Source organism: Sander vitreus, chromosome 18 (genome assembly GCF_031162955.1).
Source record: "Sander vitreus isolate 19-12246 chromosome 18, sanVit1, whole genome shotgun sequence".
Taxonomy (NCBI): domain Eukaryota; kingdom Metazoa; phylum Chordata; class Actinopteri; order Perciformes; family Percidae; genus Sander; species Sander vitreus.
In genome coordinates, this window is record NC_135872.1 from 27,320,065 (window position 1) to 27,345,771 (window position 25,707).

Here is a 25,707-nt window from a genome sequence, read left to right on the forward strand (position 1 = left end):
AAAATAAAAACCTTGAGGGTAGGAGTAGAGGAGTGGATAAGGAGAATAGGTAGAAGTCTGGAGCAATGGGGGGGGGTTATTGTTTGTTCAACAGTCTAATGGATGCCTGCATGAAGGTGGACATGGCTTGTTTGGATCTCATTGGCAGGGAGCGGAATCTCCTTCCTGAATTGAAGTGCTAAATTACTGTGTGTTTATGAGGGGGGTCTAGTTTTAGCTCTAGATGGGGTTGGGATAGGGCGACAATAATGCCTGTAGATTTTTATGAATTTATGTATCTGTATTGTATACTGTAAATACGTTGTCTGCATGTTATTGCGCCATCTACCTGCCCAGGGACTATGGGCGGAAACTAGCAATTTGCTACAACCTGGCACAAGACATCTATTGATGTTTTTTTGTGCACTGTCCCTGTTCAAATAAATGAACTACAACTGAAGGTAACAGATGGTACTGGTTGTTGAGGTTATGGGTGGGGTCCAATATGATAAGTCTATTTTTCCTGATGGTCTGTTTGTCAAATATGGTTGTAAGAGTGGTCTGAGATAGTCCAATGATCTTCCCGCTCATCTTTATTGATTCTGTTGAGGGGACATTTGTTCACCTCACTGAGGGAACCAAACCATGCCAGTATGCTGAAGGGGAGGGTGAAATGAATGAAACAGTTGTAAAATGACTGGAGTATTGACTGCAGTGTTGTTGACATTTTTTGCTGATTTTTTTTAAAAAGTCAGCTTGTGATCAATGATTGAACCAAGGCATATACTCTTCCAGTCTTTCTATTGTCTGGCCATCTACCTACAACACACTGGCTTGGCCGAGTCATCCTCCAAACCATACATCCATGCTCCAAACGGCCATATTGCCAAAAGACCTTTGCAAAAATACTTTTCATATTTGTCTAACATTTGAAAGTTAACGTTAGCCTACTTGGTTTTATTTTGAAGTGTATGGGCGGAAGTTAAAACTTTTAACGTTACTCCACTTGGCTTTCTTTTAACAAGGAAGCATCGAACGTGCTCTGTCGCCTATTTCTGCCTACGCTATTATCATATACATCCATGGCTGTCGCTGACTCCCGTGATGTAAAGTGAACTACAAACGTGTCCACATTTCGTTGAGTTGTGTTTCGGCGGGTTGTCTTCTTGAAGTCGCCTCTCTTTGAACTGCCATAGCGGAACTTGTCATAACAGCTGCTGTCAGCGAGGACTCTGCGTGTGTTCATCTAAAAAGTTGAGTATAAACCATATACTGTATGTATAAAACCAGGGCAGTTCTTGTTCTAAGAATTCTGGGTCATATTAATCACGTCGATTTAAATGACCACGTCGAGTTTCGTAAAGATAGCCTACCCTTAGCAGTGCTTTTAAACTTTGTCTGGACGAGAGAGAGGAAACCAACCACCCGGCTTGAAATTCAAAGTGAAGGATGTTGCTAGTTACGCCAATACATAACGTTACCGTGTTAAGTAAATCGTTGTAAGTTATATTTTTCAGAAACTATTACGTTATGTCACATATCTGAAACTTCTGTGTCGCATTTTGCCACAAACAGTTGGGCGAGGCTCCGTGCTAATCCATGGAACAATGGCCACCCTGTTAGTTTACATGTCACTGAATGTGGAAAATGCCTTTAAAACTGTAAATATATAGCTTGTAGATATTGTATTAAGGTTACGTGAAAGACCGTCTAAATAACACTGACAGTTTTGGTCTGTCTTTATCTGGCTGGATGAGCTGACAGCAGCACAGCTTCAGAGTCAAAATAGCAGGGCAACAAGAGGGTAATTAAAGAGTTCCGTTAATAATTTAGATGTTTATAAAACTTTTTTTTTTGTTTCAAACTTTCTTATGGTTACATTTGAAACAATACAACCTCTGATTTTAACAAAAAGTTTTAAAACTGAAAATTGACATTCCAGGTCTGCATCTTTTGATAGCGTTTCCCCCCGACTCATTTCCTGGTTCTCCTTCTCCATAAACAACATGGAAATAAAGGAGAGGGTTAACTTTTCCTGCTCCAGATTTCCCACCGATGTCAGAAAGAACAGGGGAGACACTTTTGGCGTTTTTCCATTACATGGTACCTGCTCGACTCACCTCGTCTCTACTCGCCTCGACTCTACTCGCCTCACTGTGCGTCCGTTTTCCATTGCAGATTTTAGTACTGCCTCAGCGTGGCTGGTCGTCATTGCGTGCCGCAGTAAACTGCCGTGACCTAACGTGACACACACACACACAACGTGGAAGGTGCGTTGTTGCCAGAAGACACATTTTAGTTTCAAATGAAGCTGGATGGCAGCAAAAAAAAACAGCTGGTTAAACTATTTAAAAATGGCGGGTTTGTTCAGGACACCCCCGTCTGTCGCTTTCACGTCACCTTTTGGTATCGGCTCAGCTCGCTTGGAACCTGGACGGAGGTGGTACTAAAAGAAGTACCTGTTAGCAGGTACCAGGGACTTTTTTTCGTAATGGAAAACCAAAAAGGTCCTGAACCAACCCGCCATTTTTTAAATAGTTTAGCCAGCGATGTTTTTGCTGCCTCCAGCTTCTTTTTGAAACAAAATTTGTCTTCTGGCTGTGGCAACAACAACACACCTCGACTGCTCTGTGTGTGTCGCTATGTCACGGCAGTTTCCTGCGGTGTTGCTATGACAACCAGCCACGCTCGCCATCACGCATGATGCGGTACTAAATCTGCAATGGAAAATGGAGGACGGGCACCACGGTCGAGTAGAGTAGAGCTGGTACTAGCAGTGAGTAAGCGCCAAAAGAGGTCCCTTTCTAAGGTGATTTCATTGAAGTGATGATAGGGGACAAAAACACAGCCTGATCACATGAATTATTGTTGGCTTTATGAGACCGCATCATCCTGGTTCAGTTTGTTAGTCTTGTTAAGCCCAGTTCAGACTAAAGAGTTGCGACGAGACCGGGGGGTTCTCCTTATTTTGACAGGACAGCTAGGTGAGAAAGAGGAGCGAGAGGGGGAAGACATGCAGGAAACCGCCACAGGTCGGACCCGAACCCCCGGATCCCTGCGTCGAGGCACAAACTTCTCAGTACATGTGTGCGGGTGCTCCATCCACTGAGCCAACCCTGCCATGATTGACAGCTTTTTAAAAGCCCAAACCCGTTTACAGCCCGACATTATTCAAATGGGCGCACGCACACAGCTATTTTGCCTTTAGTCAAGAATGAGTCATTTATAAAAAAAATTTAACATAATTTATTCATGACTAACGGAGGCTTTAGGCCACTTGGAAGTTGGAACAAAGAAATAAAATAAGTCTTCCAGAGGCCAGCCTCCGTTTCACCTCCTCAGCATCCATTTTCACGCTAATGGAAACGCATCACCTGACCACTCATTTACCGCGCAAGCCCGAGCCCGTGTAAAATGATAGAAATTAAAACCAAACCCGTCGGGTCCCATCGTTTTTTGGGCAAAGATCTTCAGCTCTATCGAGGAGTGCCCGCGAGCAAGTGGTCGACCGAGTGACTGTAGAGAAGGAGTGGCATATCTCACAAATTATACCTAGCTCCAAAAAAGCCTGGAAAGTCGGAAGATGATACACCGTCTCGGTGGCATTTTTCAATACTCGATACTTTAGAGGCAATTCGGTCGGTGCCTAAAAAGTATTGAATTCGGTACCCAGCCCTAATCAACTGATAGGAAGTTAACAAGGGGCCAGGCTGTTGCCTAGCAATGGAAAGGTCTTATAGACACCCTCTGCTTCCCGATGTCCCCTCCCCCACCCAACATTTCTTTGTGCCAACGTTCGTAAGATAGCTGCAATAATCCTTTGTGCATGAACTTGCTGTCTGTGTTTCCACAGCACCATGAGTCTAAGAGAAATCAACGAGAATGTGAAGCTGGCCCGCGAATACGCCTTGCTGGGAAACTACAGCTCGGCCAGTGTTCTCTATCATGGATTACTAGATCAAATCAAAAAGTATGTGTACACTGTGCGGGACAGCAGTGTTCAGCAGAGATGGCAGCAGGTAAATATGGCATTAAATACATAGTAGACAAAACTTAACAGATAGTAACAAAAAAAAAAAGTCAAGATTTTTTTTTTGTCTGTTTGTTTCTTAGTTGTGGCAAGAAATCAGTGAAGAGAATCGGCAAGTTCAGGACATAATGTCGACTCTGGAGAACTTTCAGCTGGACGCGACGCCTGCTAAACCCAGTAACCATGATGACTGTGAAATAAGGCCTGTGCATGTGGAACAGAGGTATTGCAGTTAGTTATTCACATACAATTTGTAATGTTCTGCTTACTCACTCGTTGCTTAAGTCAAGGGCCAGTCCCATTGTTTTTTTTGGAGGTTTTTATATAATTCTGTAGGTTCCCAGTAGTGTTCCTTAAAGCCATTACAGACCGACCAGACGGCCGACCCTCGGCAGAAAAGGCAGTTGGACTGATCAGTCTCCCCGAGTTGGTCAAAAAAGTCCCTCAGAACACACCAAAGAGACCAGACGTAATACGTCTCCATAACAGCAGGCGGCGCTAATCTGTATTGTCGGCCAAAAAATAAAAACCGGCAACTGATTGGACGAACGCGTCACGTGGGTCTGGCTGCTGCTCCGGATTTTGGATTTTTCAACCGGCCATTAATGGCGACTCATTCAGAATACGATCTCATATTGTACTCAAACAGTTAACCTGAAAACATTTTCAGAGAGAAATAGGCCGTGCAGTTGCTGAATCTGTCTTCATTTCAGATCAACAAAGGTCAGTTTAAAAGATTTTTGTCAGATTTTGAGAGGCTTAGTCACGGTCATCCCGCTCGCCATTTCCGGGTGAGTCCCGACTTCCCTGTCTCCGACTGTCAGGTCGGCCAAAATGAAGGCCGACGGCCCCTCGGACAGATGACGGCACGGAACACACCGAACAGACTTGAGTCACCGACCTCGCCGGACTGTCCAACGGCCGATTATCACATCTTGGCCAAATTATTTTTTTGCGTCAATACGCTGTTTTCCCAAGCCCTTCAAAAACGTTTTTCTTTTTTGATGAAATTGCTCCAGTATAGTACAACTTAGCTGGCGGTCGGCACAGCCCCAGTTTGGAGAAGCAGACGGGAAGCTAAGCAATGTACTGCTGTGGACGCCACGTTAGGTCGGATCCAAAAGTCACACAATAACACAAACAAACTTAACCAGTTGAGGCAGCAATAGCAATTCCTGTGTTCTGTGAGGTGAAATTACTGTTTTTTGTCAAAGGAAGCTGATGACTTAGTAGAGCAAAATATTTACTGCGGTGGACAGGGGCAACAGCTAAACTTATTTTAGCCCCTTAGAAAAAAAAACGATAACCTAAAAAACAATCGGTTTAAGTTTACACAATTTTTTGACTATTTTCACAGCTTTACCTTGCCGTCAGACAGCCCTTTCCGACGGGGAACTTGAAGCCATTATAACGCTCTTTTCAAAGCCACCAGACTCCTTTGACAAAAACAGCTATTTCACCTTGCAGAACAGGGGAGCTGCTGGTCTACCGCTGCCTAATGTGTCTTCCACAGCAGTATGTTTGCTTAGCATCTGTGCCATTATTTCTAAATTTAGCAAAGCGAATGTTAAGTTCGCTAAAGCTAGCATTCACATTATTCATAACCTTATTGATTAGCTTACTGTGGTAGCCCACGTCCCTGCTTTTTGCTAAGACTGAGTGGCCGTTTACATTTGAAAAACCCGTGAAAGAACACAGATGGACTCGGCCTTTAATGGACCAGGATCAGACTACACAAATTCAGCCCGATTTTGACCCGACGGACACGTCGCAGATGAGGGTCGGGACTGACAAAAGTGTGTCTTCACCTCTTGTAGTGTGACATCATCAAAGATCAGCAATCTAACGTCTGGGACGCTTCACGACCACGACACAGAAAGTCTAGCATGTCCGAATTTTTTGTCTTTTTCCGCCTAGTGCGACATGTCCTACGACATGTTCCTTGACATTGACCGATAGGAAGAGAGAGCGCTCTCTGCCTCTCTGGCGAACATATGTAAACATGGCGAAAAGAAGCAGAAACGCTACTGCTGCTGTGTGGTGGAGGAAAGCTGCACACAGTGCCCGTATAGGCTTTGTTTTCACGGCAGGGATCGCCCCGCTTCCCATCATCGCACGCTAGTGGGCTCGGCACTACTGTAGCAGTTATCGGTTTCTCTTCACTTTGACCACTGACAAGCAAAGAAAACAGGCTACACCCTCCTAACCACGATGGCTGCACCTGATTGGACGGACGCCAAATGTGGGGCTCCCGGATTTCAAAACAGACCATCTTGACCAGCCTGTTCAGAATACGATCTCTTATTTTACGAAAATAGTTCGCCGAGGCGTGTTTCTGAAAACATTTTAAGCGAGAAATAGGCCATGCAGTTGCTGAATCTGTATTTATTTCAGATCGACATCGGTCAGTTTAAAAGATTTTCGTGAATTTTTGGGAGGCTGCCGCGCCACAAAAAGGGTCGACCTACGAACTTGCGCGTGATCTCGGCGACAGCACGCGATAATCAGTCTGGGGGCTGGTCGGTGTCATACTCGTAGTGTGGCCACTCTTCTGTCCAAAACACGGCAAGATTTTTTTTTTTGGTAATGTGTCTGTCTAGTCTGACATAGTGACTGTCGTGAAAGACAAAAGAATTGATCCTGGCATAAGTACGTTTTCTTTGTTCACTGTGATACCAATGTGGAAGCTGTAGACCTACTCCACCGTTCACCTTTGCAGTGGAAAGATTTGTGATCGGAGTTGTATAAGCTCTCTGTCTGTGAACAATAGCCCTGATGTAGTCATATGATTGAGATTAGTACATTTGAGTCCCAGTTGTGAGCCTGTTTTGTTCCTGCTCTGCCCCCTAAAGAGGTGGCCTGTAAACCTCAAATTGCCTCTTTGTTTGATCTTTTTTTTTTCTTCACTTTCACAGTCTGGTTGCATAAATACACTTGATGAGCCTTTTCACATAATTTAGTGTCTTGTATGTGTCCTCCAGATAATTTATAAGAAATAAGAATTTATTAGTGATTTAGTTGTTTTTTAAACTGACAATGCTATAACTAATATGCTACATGCAGATCTTGTATTGCCTTGTCTTTCTAGTGTTTTTTTTTGTCTTAGTCCATTCCAAATCTAATAACATCACTAATTAGTGCCCTGGCATGAATAAAACCAACACTAAACAGATATCATGAGTCATGTAGTTTTTTTTGGAATGATGAAATGCATGACTTGGAAGGCTGATGGTTTTTGTTAATGGCTTGATCTTCTGTTTTTGCACAGACATTCTCCTTGTCCTGTCAGGCGGCCTGCTAACCCCTATAAAGACAGCAAACCTCCCAACAACAGGCTGAGCGTGGCTGTGAGGGCCCAGCAGAGGCACTCGTCTCGCGGGTCCAATGGGGACAGGAGCAAACTAGCCAAGGGCAAAGAAAAGAAGGAGTCCAAAGAGCCGAAGGAGGCCGCTGGCAAATCAAAGGATGATAAGGTAAACATGTTGGTGGTTTCAACGCACCACTTTCTCCTTCATAATACTGCATGGCATATATTCAGAGACAACTATTTGCATTGCTGATTAAACAGTATCCACATGCTGCTTGTTTACCTACAGCCATTCCAAACTTGTAAATCCAGTTTTCTTTTGTCTGGATGAAACCAAACCCAGCGTGTTCCATTCAGGGAACAGGGAGGGGCACTAATGATGTTAATACCATGGTCTTGGTGAATACTCAATTTTGATTGGCTGCAGGGTGTCCATAAAAAAGTGATATAGAACTCCTTCTAAGAAGTAGAGCTGAAGATCTTTGTCCGAACCCAACGGGTCTTAATTTCTATCAATTTACAAATGAGTGGTCAGGTGATGCGTTTCGATCAGCGCGAAAATGGATGCTGAGGAGGTGAAAGGGAGGCTGGCCTCTGGAGGACTTATTTTATTTCTTTGTTCCAACTTCCAAGCAACCTATAGCCCACGTTAGTCATGAATAAATGATGTTAAAAAAATGATAAATGACTAAAGGCAAAAGAGCTGTGTGCGTGCGCACATTTGAATAATGTCGGGCTATAAACGGGTTCGGCTTTTACAAAGCTATCAATCATCGCAGTGGGAATCGAACCCAGGTCTCCCACACCAAAGGCATGTGTCATATCCACTGCACCACCCACCCAGATATAAGTTGGACAGTACTGTGTGTACAAGTGATTTAGTGAGACACAACTAAGACTGAAGTCCTAATAACTGTATGTTACTACAGTTTTCACTGCTGTTGATCACGGGGCATCCATGTTGGATTTTGAGCTCAGTGTTACTGTGAGGTTGTCCGACTCCCGAACTTCAGAAATCCAAGTTCGGGGGGGCGTGTTTTCCGACTCTGACCTCGGAAAAATTCCGACCTCCGAGTACAAATGGAACACACTATAAGTTACACTGCCCCTCTGAACTCACTTTGTTTCACAGCGATCATCTCTCATCCCGTTCCCCGTTCAGCTCACTACTTCAGGCTGCGGTCGACACATGGCAGGTCATTTGTTCGTGAAAGGTCTTGATATTGTTTTTGGGACAATGACATGGCTGGATAGCTAGCTTATCTCGTTAGTAAACATACTGTCACGTTATATTTACTGATTGTCAACCGTATACAATATTATTGAATTAGCATGACTTAGCTTTCTGGCTCGTAGCTGTCTGAGCTGAAGGGTTCTGTGAGATGAGCGAACTAGAGACACCTCCCGTTGCTAAGCCTGGCAAGTCGTATCTAAGGTCCGGCCTATTAACTGGATTTTGATTGTAAACGCATTAAAATATAAATTCATGGTCTTAAAAAATGTTATTCGGCATATGACCATGGTATTTGCGGGTTAATGCCCTACGCGGTGTCTATTGTCAGGAATTAATGGACGGCAGAGAAGGCCGGAACTGTCCGATGCGCAGCCTCTGCCGCATAACAACAGACAACAATGGGGTCGGGTGTGGCTCAGTGGTAGAGCGGTCGCCTGCCAATCGGAAGGTTGGTAGCTCGATCACTGGCCCTGCGGTCCCATGTCGAAGTGTCCTTGGGCAAGACCATGTCCTTGGGCAAGACCATGAACCCCGAGTTGCTTACCTTGTTCGGCAGCCTCGGCCACAGTGTGTGAATGGTTCCTGTACTATGTAAAAGTGCTTTGAGTAGTCGTCGAGACTAGAAAAGCACTATATAAAAACACATACATTTACATTCACACCTCGTCGGGAATTAACCCTTACTTGTCTGCCTTCCAGAACAAAGCAGATGTCCAGGAGAAGGAAGTGAAAAAGTTTGACGGGACAGGATATGATAAAGACCTCGTGGAAGCTTTGGAGAGAGATATTATATCTGAGAATCCAAATGTTAAATGGTATGTGTTCATCCGTTTCTATTCATCAGAACTGTGGGTGTAATTTTGGGTAATGTACTTTTTAGGAAAAAAATCTAATTAAGAACTTTTGTCATTCTGTAACCTGTTAAAGGTGCAGTAGGTAAGACTTCTAAAACTAACTTTCTGTCATATTTGCTGAAACTGACCCTATGTTCCAGTAGAACTACATGAAACAGGACATTAAAAACAAATCCAGCTCCTCTGGCTCCACCTACAGCCTGTAGTGAGATTTGCAAAAAATCCACCGCTCCCTGTTCAGATGCACCAATCAGGGCCAGGGAGGGTGTCAATCACTGCTCATTCATTCTCCCTTGTGGGGGGAGGGGCTTAGGAGACCGCTTTGGGCTTTAGCAGAAAGTGGGGAGGGACTGATTTTTTGGCTAAGTCCTGGATCTTCCCAATCCTACCTACAGCACCTTTGACTTGAAGCTACCTTACACTGAAACAACAAGAAGAAGTGATCTTGGGAAAAGACGCAACACTGGCCGAGCGCATGAATGTTACATCGTTATGAAATTGGTCTGCAATTTGGTATTAATGATATCTTAAGCTAAAAAAAGTAAAACTAATATTTAGGAACTGTTGATTTTCTTGGTTCTAATGACATCTGTCGTTCTCAAAGTTACTCAACCGTAGCTATTTTTTATTTGTTTATTTATCCTTTTATTTAATCAAAAAGGTCGCATTGAGATGCAATATCCCTTCGTCCAGGGAGTCCTGTTAAAGATGGCCAGCAAACTAACCTTAATTTCTGCCAGTAAGGACTGTTGTTTGGACTTGCGAGTTGTTTTGATTTCACTGCCCTTTCTAAGTATGGCTAAAAGAAAGACAAAACACACATTTTAAGAATCATGGGTCGTGTGTGTGTTTCTTGGGACGATCCGCAGCCTTCCAGAGATCTACCAGGTGTAAGCACTGCCTAATCTGTTTCTTAGGGACAACATTGCAGACTTGGAAGATGCAAAAAAACTCCTGAAAGAGGCGGTTGTGTTGCCGATGTGGATGCCAGCATTTTTCAAAGGCATACGAAGACCATGGAAGGTGCGTATGTAAAGAGATTTTAATTTATTTGTTTTGTAATGACATATATCACTTATATCAATGCACAGAAATCATTTCTTTACTTTTAGGGAGTGCTTATGGTGGGACCTCCAGGCACGGGGAAAACACTTTTGGCTAAAGCAGTTGCTACCGAGTGCAGAACCACATTCTTCAACGTCTCCTCGTCTACTCTCACCTCCAAGTACAGAGGGGAGTCTGAGAAGCTAGTTCGACTTCTCTTTGAAATGGTAAGACTTCAGATGTGTGATTGATACCGATGATAACAAAATGTTGTTCTCAAATGTCAACAAAGTATGTGTTTTCCACAGTAAAACACTTTAGTGAAAGAACTTGGGTCATTTTGCTTAACACTAGAAGTGCCGTAAGTGGTCATTTTGACAACATTTAAGTTAGTTATCACACATTTATCAATCAAATCATGGTAAACCGTATAAATTAACATTATTTTTAAACACATTTCTAACACAAATGACAGAGAAAATAGGCTAATCGAAAAAGCTGGAACCGAGCTGATAACAAAAAGAGCCAAGAACAAACCATGAAACAATTACTTATAAATACATGTGTGCATTTGGCTTTTTAAACGCAGTCAACACTTGACTTGGTGACATCTCTTCTTTTGACACAGTTGCCACAGACGGGTTTGCGACATGTGCTGCAGGTGTCTTTTGTCTTGTTCTGATTGCAGCTCCTCCTCTCCTGGCACTGCCTGTGTTTTTGTGCCTGCTGCGGTGGTGGCTGCTGCTGCCGCTGCTGACCGGGACTGTGCGCTGCTGCCCTTTTCCCCTCCATAAACTCGGCTCTCAGCTCCTCTGCCAACTGCAGCAAAAACTTCCCTCTTGATATCTTGCTGCTGGTGCACTCCTTGTATAGGACATGTGCGTTTATTCCAGCCAGGTCGAGAATGTTATAAAATACAGCCACTGGCCATCTTCGTGTACCGCCTTTCACAGAGTACGCCTTCGCCATCTGATCCAACACATCTACGCCGTATTTGGTGTTGTTGTAATAAGTCACAGACTCAGGCTTTGCCTTCGGCCCATCCGTTATCCCCACACTTGTGTGCACTGAGCTCAGAATGCACACATTTTTTCTCGGCTTTCCCTGGTAAATGGTCAGTGTCGCATTAGCACATTTCAGCATGTTTGTGCTGAACAGCTCTGCCTGCTCTTTTACAGAGAGAAGCAACTCACGTTTGGCTTTGTCCAGGGTGCCAACCAGGCTGGTCTTTTTGTCCTGTTAGGCAGTGGCTAGCTTTAGGGAGGTGAAGAAATGATCAGTCGTAATGTTTCTTCCCTTCCCCAGAAATGGCTCCACCAGTTTCAGCACCACACACTCTCCCACGAGCTGACCTCTGCTCCACGTCTCCTCTTTACCCAGATACGGAGGCCCGTTCAGCATATGTTTGGACTGCACATCAGTCAAAATTTGATGCAGAATTTATCAGGCTTGTTCCCCGTGTACTGAATAAATTTGCACCGGTCCTTGGTGGGGAACAGCTGCTCATCAATTGTAATGTCGGCACCAGGCTTGTAACAAGCTACGCTGTTCTGCACAAACTTGTTCCAAGTTGCCGACACCAGGGCAAACTTGTCAATCTGCAGATGAATGCGTCTGGTTTCTTTCTTATCAAACCGCAGGAATTTCACCTCTCTAAATCTGTTTCTGGCCATTGTTTCTGTAAAAAAGGGGAAGCCCCATTCTTCCGACCACAGACTGTCCAAATCGATGTTTTTTTGCACCCTTTGCCCCGTGGATATACAGCAGGTATAAGCTATAAATGCTTTTAGTTCAGCCACTGTCAGGTCCCAGGAGCTGTCACCATGGTGCTGATGGGCCTCAGCATGCCATTATGGAATAGACACACGAAGGCCGTGAGCGCGTCTTCATTGTTGCGCTTTGCGAGTGCTGTGGGGCCAGCAGCTTCTGTCAGGACATTTTGGCTCTGTTTTCTCCCTGGACGTTGCTGAAGCAACCGTCCACGCCGTCCCATCCTTCCCCTTTTCCACAGCCGCCTCCGGCCGTGATGACTCAGGCGGGCTGTATTCAGTTGGCTCGAGGGGTACTGGTTCGGGAAGGCCTAAAACAACAATAACTAGAATAGATTCATGATAATAATAATGATAGCCTACAATTTCAAATATGACCAGAATAGCCATGCAGCGGAACTCACCGGGACCATCAACCGTAACCAGAACATTTGGATCCGAAGTCTTAGGTGAAAGTCGTCGCCTCTTTTTCCACTGTTGGCGTACGGACTCACTCTCTGATGAGGATGAAGTGTTGGACCTATCATTCACCCAGGAATGATCGCTGTCACTTTCCTCCTCCGACTCTGATAGAGCCCCAGCATCAGAATCATCACCTCCCATGTTCTGAAGCATCTCCAAGGCCATTTCAACAGTCATATTCCTCTTCATTCGCTCATTCATTCTGGACACTTTTCCTACAAACTCATTTCTAAATGGGCTACTGAAATAAAAAGCAATGTAGGCTACTGTAATCGAATAGGCTACCGGTAAATACAAATAGGCTAGGTGACGCTAGTGACGTTTCTCTAACAGAGACCATGATAGTTACTAAGCAACCAAGATGCATCTTCAACTATGCGAAAAATTACATAAAGAATGCCGCGAAAACCCTTGCAGTCAATATGATCGTGTATGGCCAAAATAGGTTAAATTGATCATATTTTCTTTGCCTTTTTGTAATTTTAAAAACACACTTTTAGGAAAAGTCAGGTACCAGCAGGATTGATTTTTTTTTTTTTATTCAGCAAAGTTATTGCACTTATAAAATCCAAAACGGTCTAAATGACTGTCATGGCATTTCTAGTGTTAAAGTTGAGATCATTTGTGTATTTTCTTTTTTTAGGGAGGATAATAACACTAATAAAAAATAACTATTCTTATTGCATCGTTCAAAACAGTACGTTTATTCATGTTTTGCTACCAATTAGTATGTTTTTCAGAAATGTATAGGAGAACATGCCTTAAGGTGCTCATATTATGCTCATTTTCAAGTTCATAATTGTAATTGGAGGTTATATCAGAATAGGTTCATTTTCAAAAAACACTATTTTTGTTGTATTGCACATTGCTGCAGCTCCTCTTTTCACCCTGTGTGTTGAGCTCTCTGTTTTAGCTACAGAGTGAGACATCGCACTTCTGTTCCATCTTTGTTGGGAGTCGCACATGCTCAGTAGCTAGGTAAGGACTACTAGCCAGTCAGAAGCAGAGTATGAGGTCCTGCCCTTACAGTAGCTAGGTAAGGACTACTAGCCAGTCAGAAGCAGAGTATGAGGGCGTGCCCTGACAGTACCTAGGTAAGGACTACTAGCCAGTCAGAAGCAGAGTATGAGGCGTGCCCTGACAGTACCTAGGTAAGGACTACTAGCCAGTCAGAAGCAGAGTATGAGGTCGTGCCACGCAAGCAGCTAAGCGAGCATTATAACGTGTTCCAAAGTGACCACGTTTGTGATGGAAGTAAAGGCTGGACTACAATAGAGCTGTTTGGAGCAGTTTGTGAACAGTGTTTTCTGTTGGAGATGGTAAGTCCCTTTGGGGGTGGACTTTGGGCTTTTTTACTTTGTAAACCTATAACGTGCACAAAAAAAGATATATAACACAATAAAGGAAAGGAAAAAAGCCAAAAAGCATAATATGAGCACTTTAAAGTATAACCCCCCCCCCCTTCTCACTGGCCCAAAGAACCCACTAACATCTGGCTTTTGTCTTAAGTGGGAAAGGTTACAAGCGGCATTCATTCCCAGGACAAATTACTCTGCAGTGGTCACGGGTATTTATCGGCTCTAGCTCCGATCGGCAGTGATGATATTTGTGTTGAACATGATATTGGTGGACTAAGATTGGGTGTTGTTTGTTTTGTTTTTTCTCGATACCAGTGCTAAAACGATACTTAAAAAAAGAATAGTGCCGGTGCCTGAACAAATACTAAAAAGACAAGAACGACAGCTCACAACATTAAAGAACAGCTTGTATATTGCCTATTGGTCAAATTTAAATAATTTATTTAAACAATGTTAAACAATAACTTATTTATAGCCTCACTTCAGATGGTTTAGCTTTAAACATTTGAACTGCGTGTAAGCCAGCTACTAGCTTACGGTAGGCTAACGTTACCTGCTGCTTAGTGTAATATTTACAAGCGTCACGTGCAGGGACACTTCTTTTGCCTGTAACGTCTGTTTTGGAGCACCAGAGAGCGGTGCAGATATTTAAATAGCACCAAAAAGGGGCACCAAAACCTGCTTTGACACTCGGTCCAGGTAGATATCAGTCGTATAGGATATGGCACCAGGTTTCTACCTTAGGGTGGACACAGTAATTTTCGCCCTTTTTCCGGCGCAATGCTATGACACCCGATGCCTCCGTTGGTTACTTCTGTCATCTCGGCCACAAATTCCATCGCTCGAACATTGTTCCAAATTAGTTGGCACTGAGTTTGAAAGAGACTGAATCAAGAGATATAAAAAAAGAAGCAACCACTGTAATATTGTCACTTGCGTCCATGCTGCTTTCTAACGTTTACTTCTTGTTTCCGGGGCGTTCCTCACGTCACACCAGAATAAAAACAGAATTTCCCGGGACGATCTACTGGAAATGGGAAAGAAGGCTATTGCCTATTTTTAGCGGGTTTACCTGCTTCGAAAAAAAACCCCACTAACATGTTAATTTAATGGGAAAAGGGTACTACAAGTCACAGACTTTTTGATATCAATATTTACTCAAATGATTACGAAAAGTGAGAGGGCCACTCTCTGCGCAGTTAGTGGCCTTTTTTAGCTCACTGTTGGTTTTCTCGCTCACATATATGGTTTTAGGCTTCTGGTGTTAATCAAACCCCAGTTTCTAGCAAACAAGCTGAGAGAAGTCAAATGTACAGTGGCACTCATAAGTTTATGAACCCATGCTAAAGTTGACTAAAAAGAGGAATAAAAAAATATGAGGAAAAATCCAGCCTTTTAAGGACACCAATTTTCTCGTGAATGAATAATGTATCATAAATAAATAAATATTTTTCCTTAAAATACAGGGGGCATAAGTTAGTACACCCCTATGTTAAATTCCCATAGAGGCAGGCAGACTTTTCTTTTTAAAGGCCAGTTATTTCATGGATCCAGGATACTATGCATCCTGATAAAGTTCCCTTGGCCTTTGGAATTAAAATAGCCCCCACATCATCACATACCCTTCACCATACCTAGAGATTGGCATGGTTTTATTTCAGTTAGCCTAATAGCTGGTTTGATTTGCATTGAGAGATGATCTTATGGAAAGTACCCCATGCCAGTTGTTGTCCTTAAAGTTTGGATTTTTCCTCATTTCTTTTTTAATTAAGGCATTAAGATCAATTTCCAAAAGAGGATTTTTTTTTTATTCCTCTTTTTAGTCAACTTTAGCATGGGTTCATAAACTTATGAGTGCCACTGTACACGGCCTGCTTAGCATGAAATGGCAAAGAGCTGAAGTAAACAGGTGGCTGGTGAAGAAAGCAAAGTATCTAGAAAGCTGATAACTCAAGATATTTTTGTTTTTGTTTGTGGATAAAACCATAACTGACAGGAGACTAGTATTAGACTTACTCTTGTTAGGTAGCAAATTTGATGTCATAGCTATAACTTTATAAGTTGACGGGATGTCAAGTTAATCTTTCTGCCTTTAGTGGTCAAAATGGTCTAATACACCTTTAAATTTGGATGTGAATTCGTAGATCATGATTAGTTTACAATAAATTGAGCAGACCTAATTTGAATTAGTTCGGACAGTGATACTTCTGTAATATACTTGCATATTAATTACATATTGTGGTCTTGCTCAGGCCCGTTTTTACGCTCCCACTACGATCTTCATTGATGAAATTGACTCCATGTGCAGCCGCAGAGGGACTTCAGAGGAACATGAGGCCAGCCGGAGAGTCAAGGCAGAGCTGCTGGTGCAGATGGATGGTATGATGCCTATGAGATGTTCTTGTACACTAGGGCTGTCAATCTTCCTCTATAATACTATTCGAATTCCATTTGTTGTTTTATTTAATATTCAAATAATATTCGAATATTAAATGCTCAAATTCATCCTGCTATTAATAATTACGATATTACACAGGCTTATGTATCGCCAATGCCACTATCAGCATGTGGTTGTTGTTACACATTCTGTCCACTAGAGGGTCTACTAACATTACAAAACAAACTTTTGAAAACAGGTGAGCGCTTTCTTATTAACAATAAAACAGCTGGACAAAGTGAATGACTTTAATTTGTCAACTTTAATGTACCTTGGCTCAAGCTCGTGAATAAAATATTTAAATCCAGACCCCTGCGTGATGTTGATCGGTCTCATATCTTTACATTTGAACCGTGTCACTTTGTCCGTTATCGCCTGGCGGACAGCTGGTAAGCCCCGTGATGAGGAGAGAGGCAGAAAATAAGTCATTCTTGCCCGTTTTTAGCGGCAATTCCTCGGACAGATCGCCTAGCTTTTCAGGGTGTAACGTTGTCAGGTGTGCCCTCAGGTCGCTTTCCGCCATTTTTGATAGTATTGTGATGATGATACCGCGTGGATGTATGTATTAAGGGAACATGTACGATTGTGATACAATTCAAAAACTTTATTGTTCATCAGACTAAACAAAAGCATTTAATTTTCACATGCGTGTAGGCCAAGGCGACGAGAAAGGCAAGATTGCATATAAAACATTAAAAAAATTCATAAAAAAGCAATATTCGAATAGTAATTTTAGCATTCGAATAGTATTGATTTTTTTAATATTCGAATTATATTCGAATTTCGGAATTCGTTCCAACAGCCCTATTGTACACTGGCGATAACGCAACCACAATCATCTTCTATTCACTCTCTCTAAAATGGTTTCAACAAGCTAGCATTAGTTTTCTGTAGTGTAGCCTATTACCCAGCATTCTAGATATACTGTATGTTTTAACTGCAAAACAAACCCAATTTATTTCATTCTGAGGATTTTTCAATTCTTGGTATAGGTGTCGGTGGAGCATCGGAAAACGATGATCCATCAAAGATGGTGATGGTGTTGGCTGCCACCAACTTCCCATGGGACATCGATGAGGCTCTGAGAAGACGGCTGGAGAAGAGGATCTACATCCCTCTGCCTTCAAGTACACTCTTTTCTTCACTGCTTAAGAGTATAGCCTCCATAAAGCTCATGGAAAATTAAAAAAAAAAAAAAAAAAAGTGATCGAATGCAGACTAATGTGACCTATAAGTAGGGTTGGGTATCGTTTGGGTTTTTTCCGATACCGGTGCTAAAACAATACTTTTAAAACGGTGCCGGTGCCTGAACCGATACTTATATAGGTTAATAGGGAATAGGGTATTTTACAATAACTTTGAATGCACCATGAGGCTTACTAGTTTCAAGTGAACACACCGTCTGTGTTGTTTTTCCAACAAAGGCAGCTGCACTGCTTAACGTCCCGATGTTGGAATCCTCTACAGTGAAATACAGACACACTTTACACTGTTTAGCTGTCAACATTTTAACCGTGTTTAATCCAGCTGCTAGCTAACTGTAGGCTAACGTTAGCTGCTGTCAAGTGAAGTGTTAACTAGCGGCACGTGCAGCGACGCTTCTTTTGCTTTTAACGTCTGTTTCAGCAAATCAGAGAGCAGCGCAAAAGTAATTTAATTGTAAACGAAATGAGGCACTGAAATCCACGTTGCGATTCGGTCCAGTAGATACCGGTCGTTTAGGTTTCGGTACCCAACCCTACCTATAAGCTTTTACTGTTCAACACCTAGAAATCAGACTACAAAGGATAGACTTAAAAAGCTTCAAACTGAAAAACTTCATAATGTCTCCATTCATTGCAGCCTTGTTAATAAGTGCTCATACCAGATTAACCACCTTGGGAGGCCCTGGGGCAAAAATGAGCCCCCGCATTTTTTTGCATTCTGTGTCCTGTCACCTTCAAGTACAGTGCACACAGCAGACACACATGCAGCGTCATATTTAGTTTTGAGCACCAATAAGCTTTAGCTTTTAGCTGTAATTTACCGTAACACAGATACATTTACAACAGTGCAACACGTGAGCACATTACAAGTCTTAAAACTAGATATTGACACAGGGCCCCTCTACAAGACAGGCTGGAAACGTTCTGTTGTTAGCAGCCGCCCCCACAGCGAGAAACATCAAACATCATTTCATTATCGAGAAGTATTTAACGCCGACTTGCCGATGCGCATTCAACCCGTGCCGGACCCGTTCATCATGAGTCAGCCATCGCTCTGTAGTAGAGTAGAGGCGCTACAGTAACACATTCTGAAGGGTCACAGATTTCTTTGTAACACCGGAAAAAAGCCTGTGTTAGCGTATGCCAGCGGAGCCTGGTAAAAGGAAGCAGGAGATGTCTTTATATAGGCCTAATTGTATTTTAATGTTATTTTAGAAGTTATCTGTTGTAGTTGTGGCTGATACTGGGGCAGGGCCATCACAGGAGAGAAGGAAATGAAACGAAGACCAACTAAAAGATTAAAGGGGAAAGGAAAGTTAAAGACAACTGCGATAACGTGAGTCACACTCGGTCGGGCTTTAACAGATGGAGACAATTACGGGATTATAAATGATTCAAAACCCACCCCGAATTGGCCCTCAGGTAGGGCTGGTCGATGTGGAGAAAATCAGATATCACAATATTCTCGACCAAATACCTCGATATCGATTTTGCGGCGATATTCTAGTCCAACTAGGGTTGACAGTTGGTGCTTTAACAAAATATCTTCACACTTAAATTTTAGATAAATAATCATCAGTAATGTGGACATAATGTCTAAGTGGGGAAACAGCAAATAATAGAACAGCTACAACAGTCTGGTCAGTTCAGAGAAGTACATCACTTTACTGTAATGCAGCCTTTAAAACCAGGAAAAGACAACACTTATGTCATATCACGATATACAAAATCTAAGACTGATATCTAGTCTCATATCACGATATCGATATAATATTGATATATTGCCCAGCCCTACCCTCAGGTATGTAATATGTCTATTTCATTAATAAAATAACTTAACAGTGCACAATGTGGTTGTACATCAGTAGCCAACATTAAATGACGCCCCTCTTCCATTTAGCGCGGACGTGTTATTCCTTTTAGTCCTTGTTTCTGTTGGCTTACTATTTTCTTTTCCCTTATGCCCCCCTGTACTTGTGTAAAGCGGCCGCAGTTTTTAGAACCAGGCGCCGCAGTTGCTCTCCACCAACCCAGGCGGACCCAGGGCATGCTGGGAAACGCCGGCCTCTCAGCTGATCTAACAGCTGATTTGGTTCAGAATCGACTCAACATGACGTTTTACATAAACTTTTTATTGATTTTGATTTGGAGGGATTGTAACTGCTATTTGTCTGATTTAAAGGCTTATTCTGTACAGAACACATGTTGTGTGGCTGCTAGTTGCATTTAGAAGTCAGAGAGACTAAATCTGTTCAGATTACAGATCATCTACAGTCTGTTGTTAATTAAAATCAGCAACAGATCACATGTAGAGCATTTTGACAGCTACTCTGCCATAATAAAAACAACTGGAGACTGTAGGAGCTGATATATGGGTCTGATAACATTTTATTAAATCGGAATCGGACCACAGTGTTGCTGTCACTTCCTGTTCAGCCTGAAGGCTGCTGGAATCGGCGGGGGGGGGCCCTGCTAAATCAATCATTTCATTAGCCGATAATCTCTGAGCTAGCTACAAAACGACAACGTCAGCTAATGTTTTTTGACACTATTAATACTATGATGGAACTAAACCTGACACTTTATAAGTCTCAGTAATAACGACCAATTTGACACAACGTTCTAACATTCAGCAGTTTTAGTTGCCTACGTTTCAGTCTGGGTTCTAATCTGCTCCATGAACTGACCAACCTCTTCTCCGGGGACCACCAACGTTAAACTTCACAACCGCCTCCTGCTCTCCCTCTGACAGATCAGATAGAGGCTCAGCCAAAGGCGGGAGTCCGGCACGACCTCCTCTGATTGGCCAACACTACGTTTCTGTTAACCCTTTCCTTGACGGGGCTACAAGTGCGTAGCATCGGCGACAGACACGCAGGATATTAAACCTTTGAACCTGTAATTGTTTGTCCTCTGTCACTAACAGACAAGTTCTCTAACTTGAAGCACTAAATTAGATTTTTTTTTTTTTAGTTTTTTTATTAATATAATTTTTATTTTTATGAAATGTAGGGGCTTAGGGCTTTTTTTTAGGGCTTGAGCCCCCCTAAAAAGGATCTAAAATCGCCCATGCTTGTGACAGTGATACCAGTTTATCTCACGATACATCCAACGTTACCGTATGCAACACTGGAAATGCAACAATGCATCTGTAACGTATTCTCTTATTGTAAAAGAATGATTTTCTGGTTGAGCAAAACATCCATCGCGACTAGCCTATATGACCTTCCCGTAACGCTATAACTCGCTAATATACAGTGGGTAATACAGCACCATAAAGAAAAGGGCATTACGGCAGCAGGTGTGGTCTAAAAACACTACCGCTTTTGTCCAAAGTGGCCGCTAGAATCAACACCAACTGAAAGTTGCATACAGAAACTTTAAATAATCCCGGTTTCTTTGTTTAACCACAATCAATTACTGATATTAGCTAAGGTCTAAGGCGTATGACTGGTAAATGACAAGAGATACACAGGCTGTGTACTTTTGTTACTACGTCATCTGGGTCACATGGTAATAATAATAAAAAAAAAAAAAAGGTAATACGTTAATAATTGTTTTTAAATTTGACTGAAAGAGACAAAGATATTGTTAATCGCAAAGAATTCTGAGACAAATTTGGAATTGTTCCAGCTCTGCTTCACTCACGGTTGCATGTGTGTCTGCAGCGGAAGGGCGAGTGGAGCTGCTCCGGATCAACCTGAAGGAGCTGGAGGTGGCCAGCGACGTGGACTTGGACAAGATCTCCGAGCAGATGGAGGGTTACTCAGGAGCCGACATTACCAATGTGTGCAGGTCAGCCTCTCCGCTCTTTTCCTTCCGTCAAGCCAACGTGGCTCTTTCCAGTAGTTTCTATTTTAGACGACAAACACGTGCGCCGAATATGATCATTGCTACAATACATAAAGCTAAATTAAGGTTTGCTGTTGGCGCTTACCATAGAAGTCCAAAATTCCTGGTTCTAAAAAATAAAATCCGGTAGCTTTTTGCGAGAACGGGAGTCATGTGCCATTTCCTTACCTCAATTGAAATTGAGCGTGTTGGGCGGATTCTTTGACAGGACAGAGCCTTCTAGCTGGCCTCGCCACTTACTTCGGGCATTTTTGGGACCAGTTGGTATACGGTCGAGAAGCAAAACTAGCTAGCATCACATAAGCGTAGCAGTAACGTTAGTTGTTAATGAAAGAAAGGAGGATCTACTTTTTCTTCAAATGATGAGCAGCTTTTGGTAAGTTGAATGGATTTGTTTGCATTTTAGTCCAATGATTTGACTACCGTAGCTTTTACTTCTTGCTTTAGATAGTTGCTGCCGGTGTTAAAGGTTTGAGCAGTCAGTCAGTGTGTGTGTGTGTGTGTGTGTGTGTGTTGCTGAAACCCCAGCAGCTTGGCTGGAGTTTGTGGGGAAGCCCGTTGATCGCCGTTGTGTTATTTGTGTTTTTGATTGCTTTGTAGTAGGGCTGGGCGATACGGAGAAAATCAAACATCACGATATTTTTTGACCAAATACCTTGATATCGATACCGCAACGATACTGTAGTGTTGACTATTGGTGCTTTCACAAAATATTTACACAATGAGATTTTTGATAAATAATCATCAGTAATGTGGGTATAATGACTAAGTGGGTAAAGGTATTTTTCAAAAAACATGTGATGCAGCTTCCTGTCATGCTGCGTAAAAGTGCTGGCTTCAGCCACCACGTGTCCATGTCTCTGCAACAGTGTATTGAAGCTCTCTAGGTGTGCAGCCTTGTGTTAAATCTCTTTATTCCACACGATAATGTCCTGGTGTCATGGGGAGGTCATTCAAAGGTGGTCGTATTACTGTAGCATAGGTCTGGAGGCCCAGGTCCCGCCACTGCAGGACACACAGTACACAAAAGTCCTTGTGACCAAATAAGCGGATGCAAAGGTGACAAATGTGTGCGAGATTTTCTTTCTTTTTTTTTTCTTTTTGGATGGATCTTCGGGGGAATGAATTCCCTGCAGCACAAAGGAGACAAAGCAAGTGGCGTGTGTGTTGTTTTCTACGCCACTCGCTGCAAAATAAATATATTTCAATCAGGAGAGACTTGGTTGCAGATACGCTTGTACATAAGCATAATATGAAATGTACAGAGTCTTTGGAGATTAGACTCCATCGTTAAAAATATTTTAAAGGGGTAGAGAAGCCAGACATATTCTCCCCCCCCCCCCCCCCCCCCGAACGAAAGGGACTCAGGGTGCTGTGGTTGACGACGCCCGGAGGTGGAAGGGGAGGAGGAGGGTTGCACGTTTGCCTGAGAAGACAGCTGATAGCCAGGAGAGAGACCTTTAAAGCAGGATGTCGCGCTGTGATTGGATCATGAATTTCGTGGCCAATTCTGATTGTTTTACTGAAGGGTGAACGCCTCTTAACAGCTGAAGAGTTTTAGGAAGAGATAGTGAAGTTATTTAGAAGTCTTCCTGAAATAATTTGTGCTGAGCTCCATATGAGTGGAATACAAAAAAAAAAAGATCAAGTATTTCTCTCTCTTTTTTTCTTTTATGCCACAGGGATGCCTCTCTGATGGCCATGAGGCGAAGAATCGAGGGCCTCACCCCAGACGAGATCCGTAACATTTCCCGGGACGAGATGCACATGCCCACCACCATGGAGGACTTTGAGTCTTCTCTGAAGAAAGTGTCCAAATCTGTGTCCAAATCTGACCTGGAGAAGTACGAAAAGTGGATCGAAGAGTTTGGGTCCTGCTGAAAAACGCCATCACCCGAGTCCGTTTTATCCGAATATGTAACTATTGTTTTGTGGGTAACGCTGAGGTTAAGTACTGACTGCGTCTGTGTCATTCCATTGATATTGAAGAGTAAGCTTATACTTGAGGTAAACATGTGCACCTCTTCCTCTCGTACATTATGTTAATGTAACACAGACGTCTTAATCTGAAAAGGTGACTCGAGTCAACTTGATGTGGGAAAAACAGTTGATGTTCCTCGTAAATTATGACATCAATGATGATATGATAACTTCAACTCTAGCTGGGAGAGAAACTGACAAATGTGAGGACCCAAAGTTTGCTACTTTGCTTTCCCAAGTGTCATAATATTCAGCTTTGTACCTGACCGTGAGATACTAAGCTAACTGCCAATCAAATGTTAGTCCTGTTTGGTTTTTTGTTTTTTTTTTCCCTTTTTTATTTTTTGTTTTTTTTAAAGCACTTGATTTTATTTAGAACTGTGTGGTTCTTTCACATTTTTGTAGATGACACTAACGAGATATAATTAAAGTTAATGATTCTGGATATTAACATTGTCTTTCATGTAAGTTTATTTAGTAAACAATATGTCTGCTTGGGGTAAAAACTACAGCACTCAGAGGCAGTGACGGACTGGGATCAAAACACACACTGGCCCTGTTTTCAAACCAGCCAACCTGTCTCACCCAGACATTGAGATAAAAAGCCCAAAAAAAAACATACATGATGCAAACATTTAGAACACACACCGAAAGGAGACACATTACTATCGCTAGTCGACATCTAAGAGCGTCGGCAGATCAAGAAAAGTGTCGAAAAAGACGACCAAAACCAAAAAAAAAAACAAGTTGCTTGTTGATCGACGGTAAGACAACCCATATCCGGACTAAACTTTGACAGTCGTGATTATCCACCAAATCATAACTATTTGTCGAAATAATTCATAATTTCAGCTTATTCATTTTTTTTTTTTTTTTTTTTAACTCAAATTAGGTATTATTTAATTTTAATGAGGTTTATTGACCATGAATTCCAAAAAAAGTGTAAAACTAGAGTTTATAAGTTGGTGTTAATGGTGAATACGGTGGTAGTAAAAAAAAATTAAATTAAAAAAAAGTACAGAAAAAACCTGACAAAAACTTTGAAAAAAGCGTCTTAAATAGGGTTCATTTTCTATTTTTACGTAAACGTAAAATTACAGGTTTTAAAAAACTACTCTTAAAAGTAAAAGTACACAAAACTACTACTCAATTACAGTAACGCGAGCAATTGTAATGTTACTTTCCACCTCTGCATGTGAACTAGAGTGCGGATCGGGCCGCATTTTTCTGTCCGAGCCCGGCCCGCGTCCGACAGAGCAGTGACCGAGCCCGACGGAAATTAAGATATTTCTGTCCGAGCCCGACACAGTTAAAATCATTTTTTTTTCTCATACTGATGACACATGTACGTTTGTAGATAGGCATTCGGAAATGTCAACAGATGAGCGCAGCAGCGCACACGGGGCAACAAGCGCACCCAGCCCGGGCTCGGTTCGGATATCCATCCTCTAATGTGAACTACTGTAGTAATGGTGTGCGCTGTGTGTTCACTCCAGATTAGTGTATTTTTCTTATTTCTCTCAGCCTACACTACCATAATAATCACACAACACAAAGGCTTGAAGGAAAGCATTTAATTAATCAGCAGGAGTTTAGACCCAAATACACAGTCCAGCTGTACTTGCACCGAATGGCTCAAAATAGTAACACCTGGGTCTGCCACCATTTAAACAAAGAGCAAATCAAAATACATTGTTGTTTTACATATGAATCCATGCTTGACCTGTTGTATTGAGTTAATCAATTTGGAATTTGAGACTGAAGCCGCCACAGGTTGAGCCGTTTTAAGTCGTCATGCGGTTTCCTTGTTTTAATGTATAACTTGCTGATAGAACAGCAAAACTGCATTCACTAGCTAGACTACACATGCACCTTCTGCGCAGTACAGCATGCACTCTGCAGATTAACCGAACAAAATCACCACCTCAGCTGTACAAGCTGATGTTTTTTTTTTTTAACCAATAACCGGCCTTTGTGTCCAGCTGCTTGGTCCCCTCGCACGCAGCCTCGTGAAAAACATCGGGAGTGATAGTGGTGTTTGTTATCTAAGTCATTCGTGCCCATAAATCATACGCTTCACCACAAAAAAAAAGTCCAGTCAAGTCCAGTTTTCACTCCATGATTCTAAACTAAGTGCAGATTGTTTCCTTGAACAATAATTTACACAATGAATGTTTGGTGCACATGCCGTTTAAC

General features: G+C 42.4%; 1 protein-coding gene across 1 annotated transcript; it reads left to right on the forward strand.

The window, feature by feature from the left end:
- Positions 1–980: 980 nt before the first annotated feature.
- Positions 981–23,728, forward strand: katna1 (katanin p60 (ATPase containing) subunit A 1). Its single transcript, XM_078274729.1, has 11 exons — positions 981–1,232; positions 3,833–3,998; positions 4,093–4,232; positions 7,278–7,482; positions 9,250–9,365; positions 10,322–10,427; positions 10,517–10,675; positions 16,290–16,416; positions 17,467–17,601; positions 21,348–21,474; positions 23,214–23,728. The coding sequence occupies exons 2-11, from the start codon at positions 3,837–3,839 to the stop codon at positions 23,410–23,412; spliced, it is 1,476 nt and encodes a 491-aa protein (XP_078130855.1). The 5' UTR covers positions 981–1,232; positions 3,833–3,836; the 3' UTR covers positions 23,413–23,728.
- The last annotated feature ends 1,979 nt before the right edge of the window (positions 23,729–25,707 follow it).

Bases quoted from the DNA above. Each gene is read 5' to 3' on its own strand.
- katna1 (XM_078274729.1), top strand. From the start codon at position 3,837: ATGAGTCTAAGAGAAATCAACGAGAATGTGAAGCTGGCCCGCGAATAC. The intron at 7,483-9,249 runs GTAAACATGTTG...TCTGCCTTCCAG, and splicing joins GCAAATCAAAGGATGATAAG to AACAAAGCAGATGTCCAGGA. The intron at 21,475-23,213 runs GTCAGCCTCTCC...TTTATGCCACAG, and splicing joins GACATTACCAATGTGTGCAG to GGATGCCTCTCTGATGGCCA.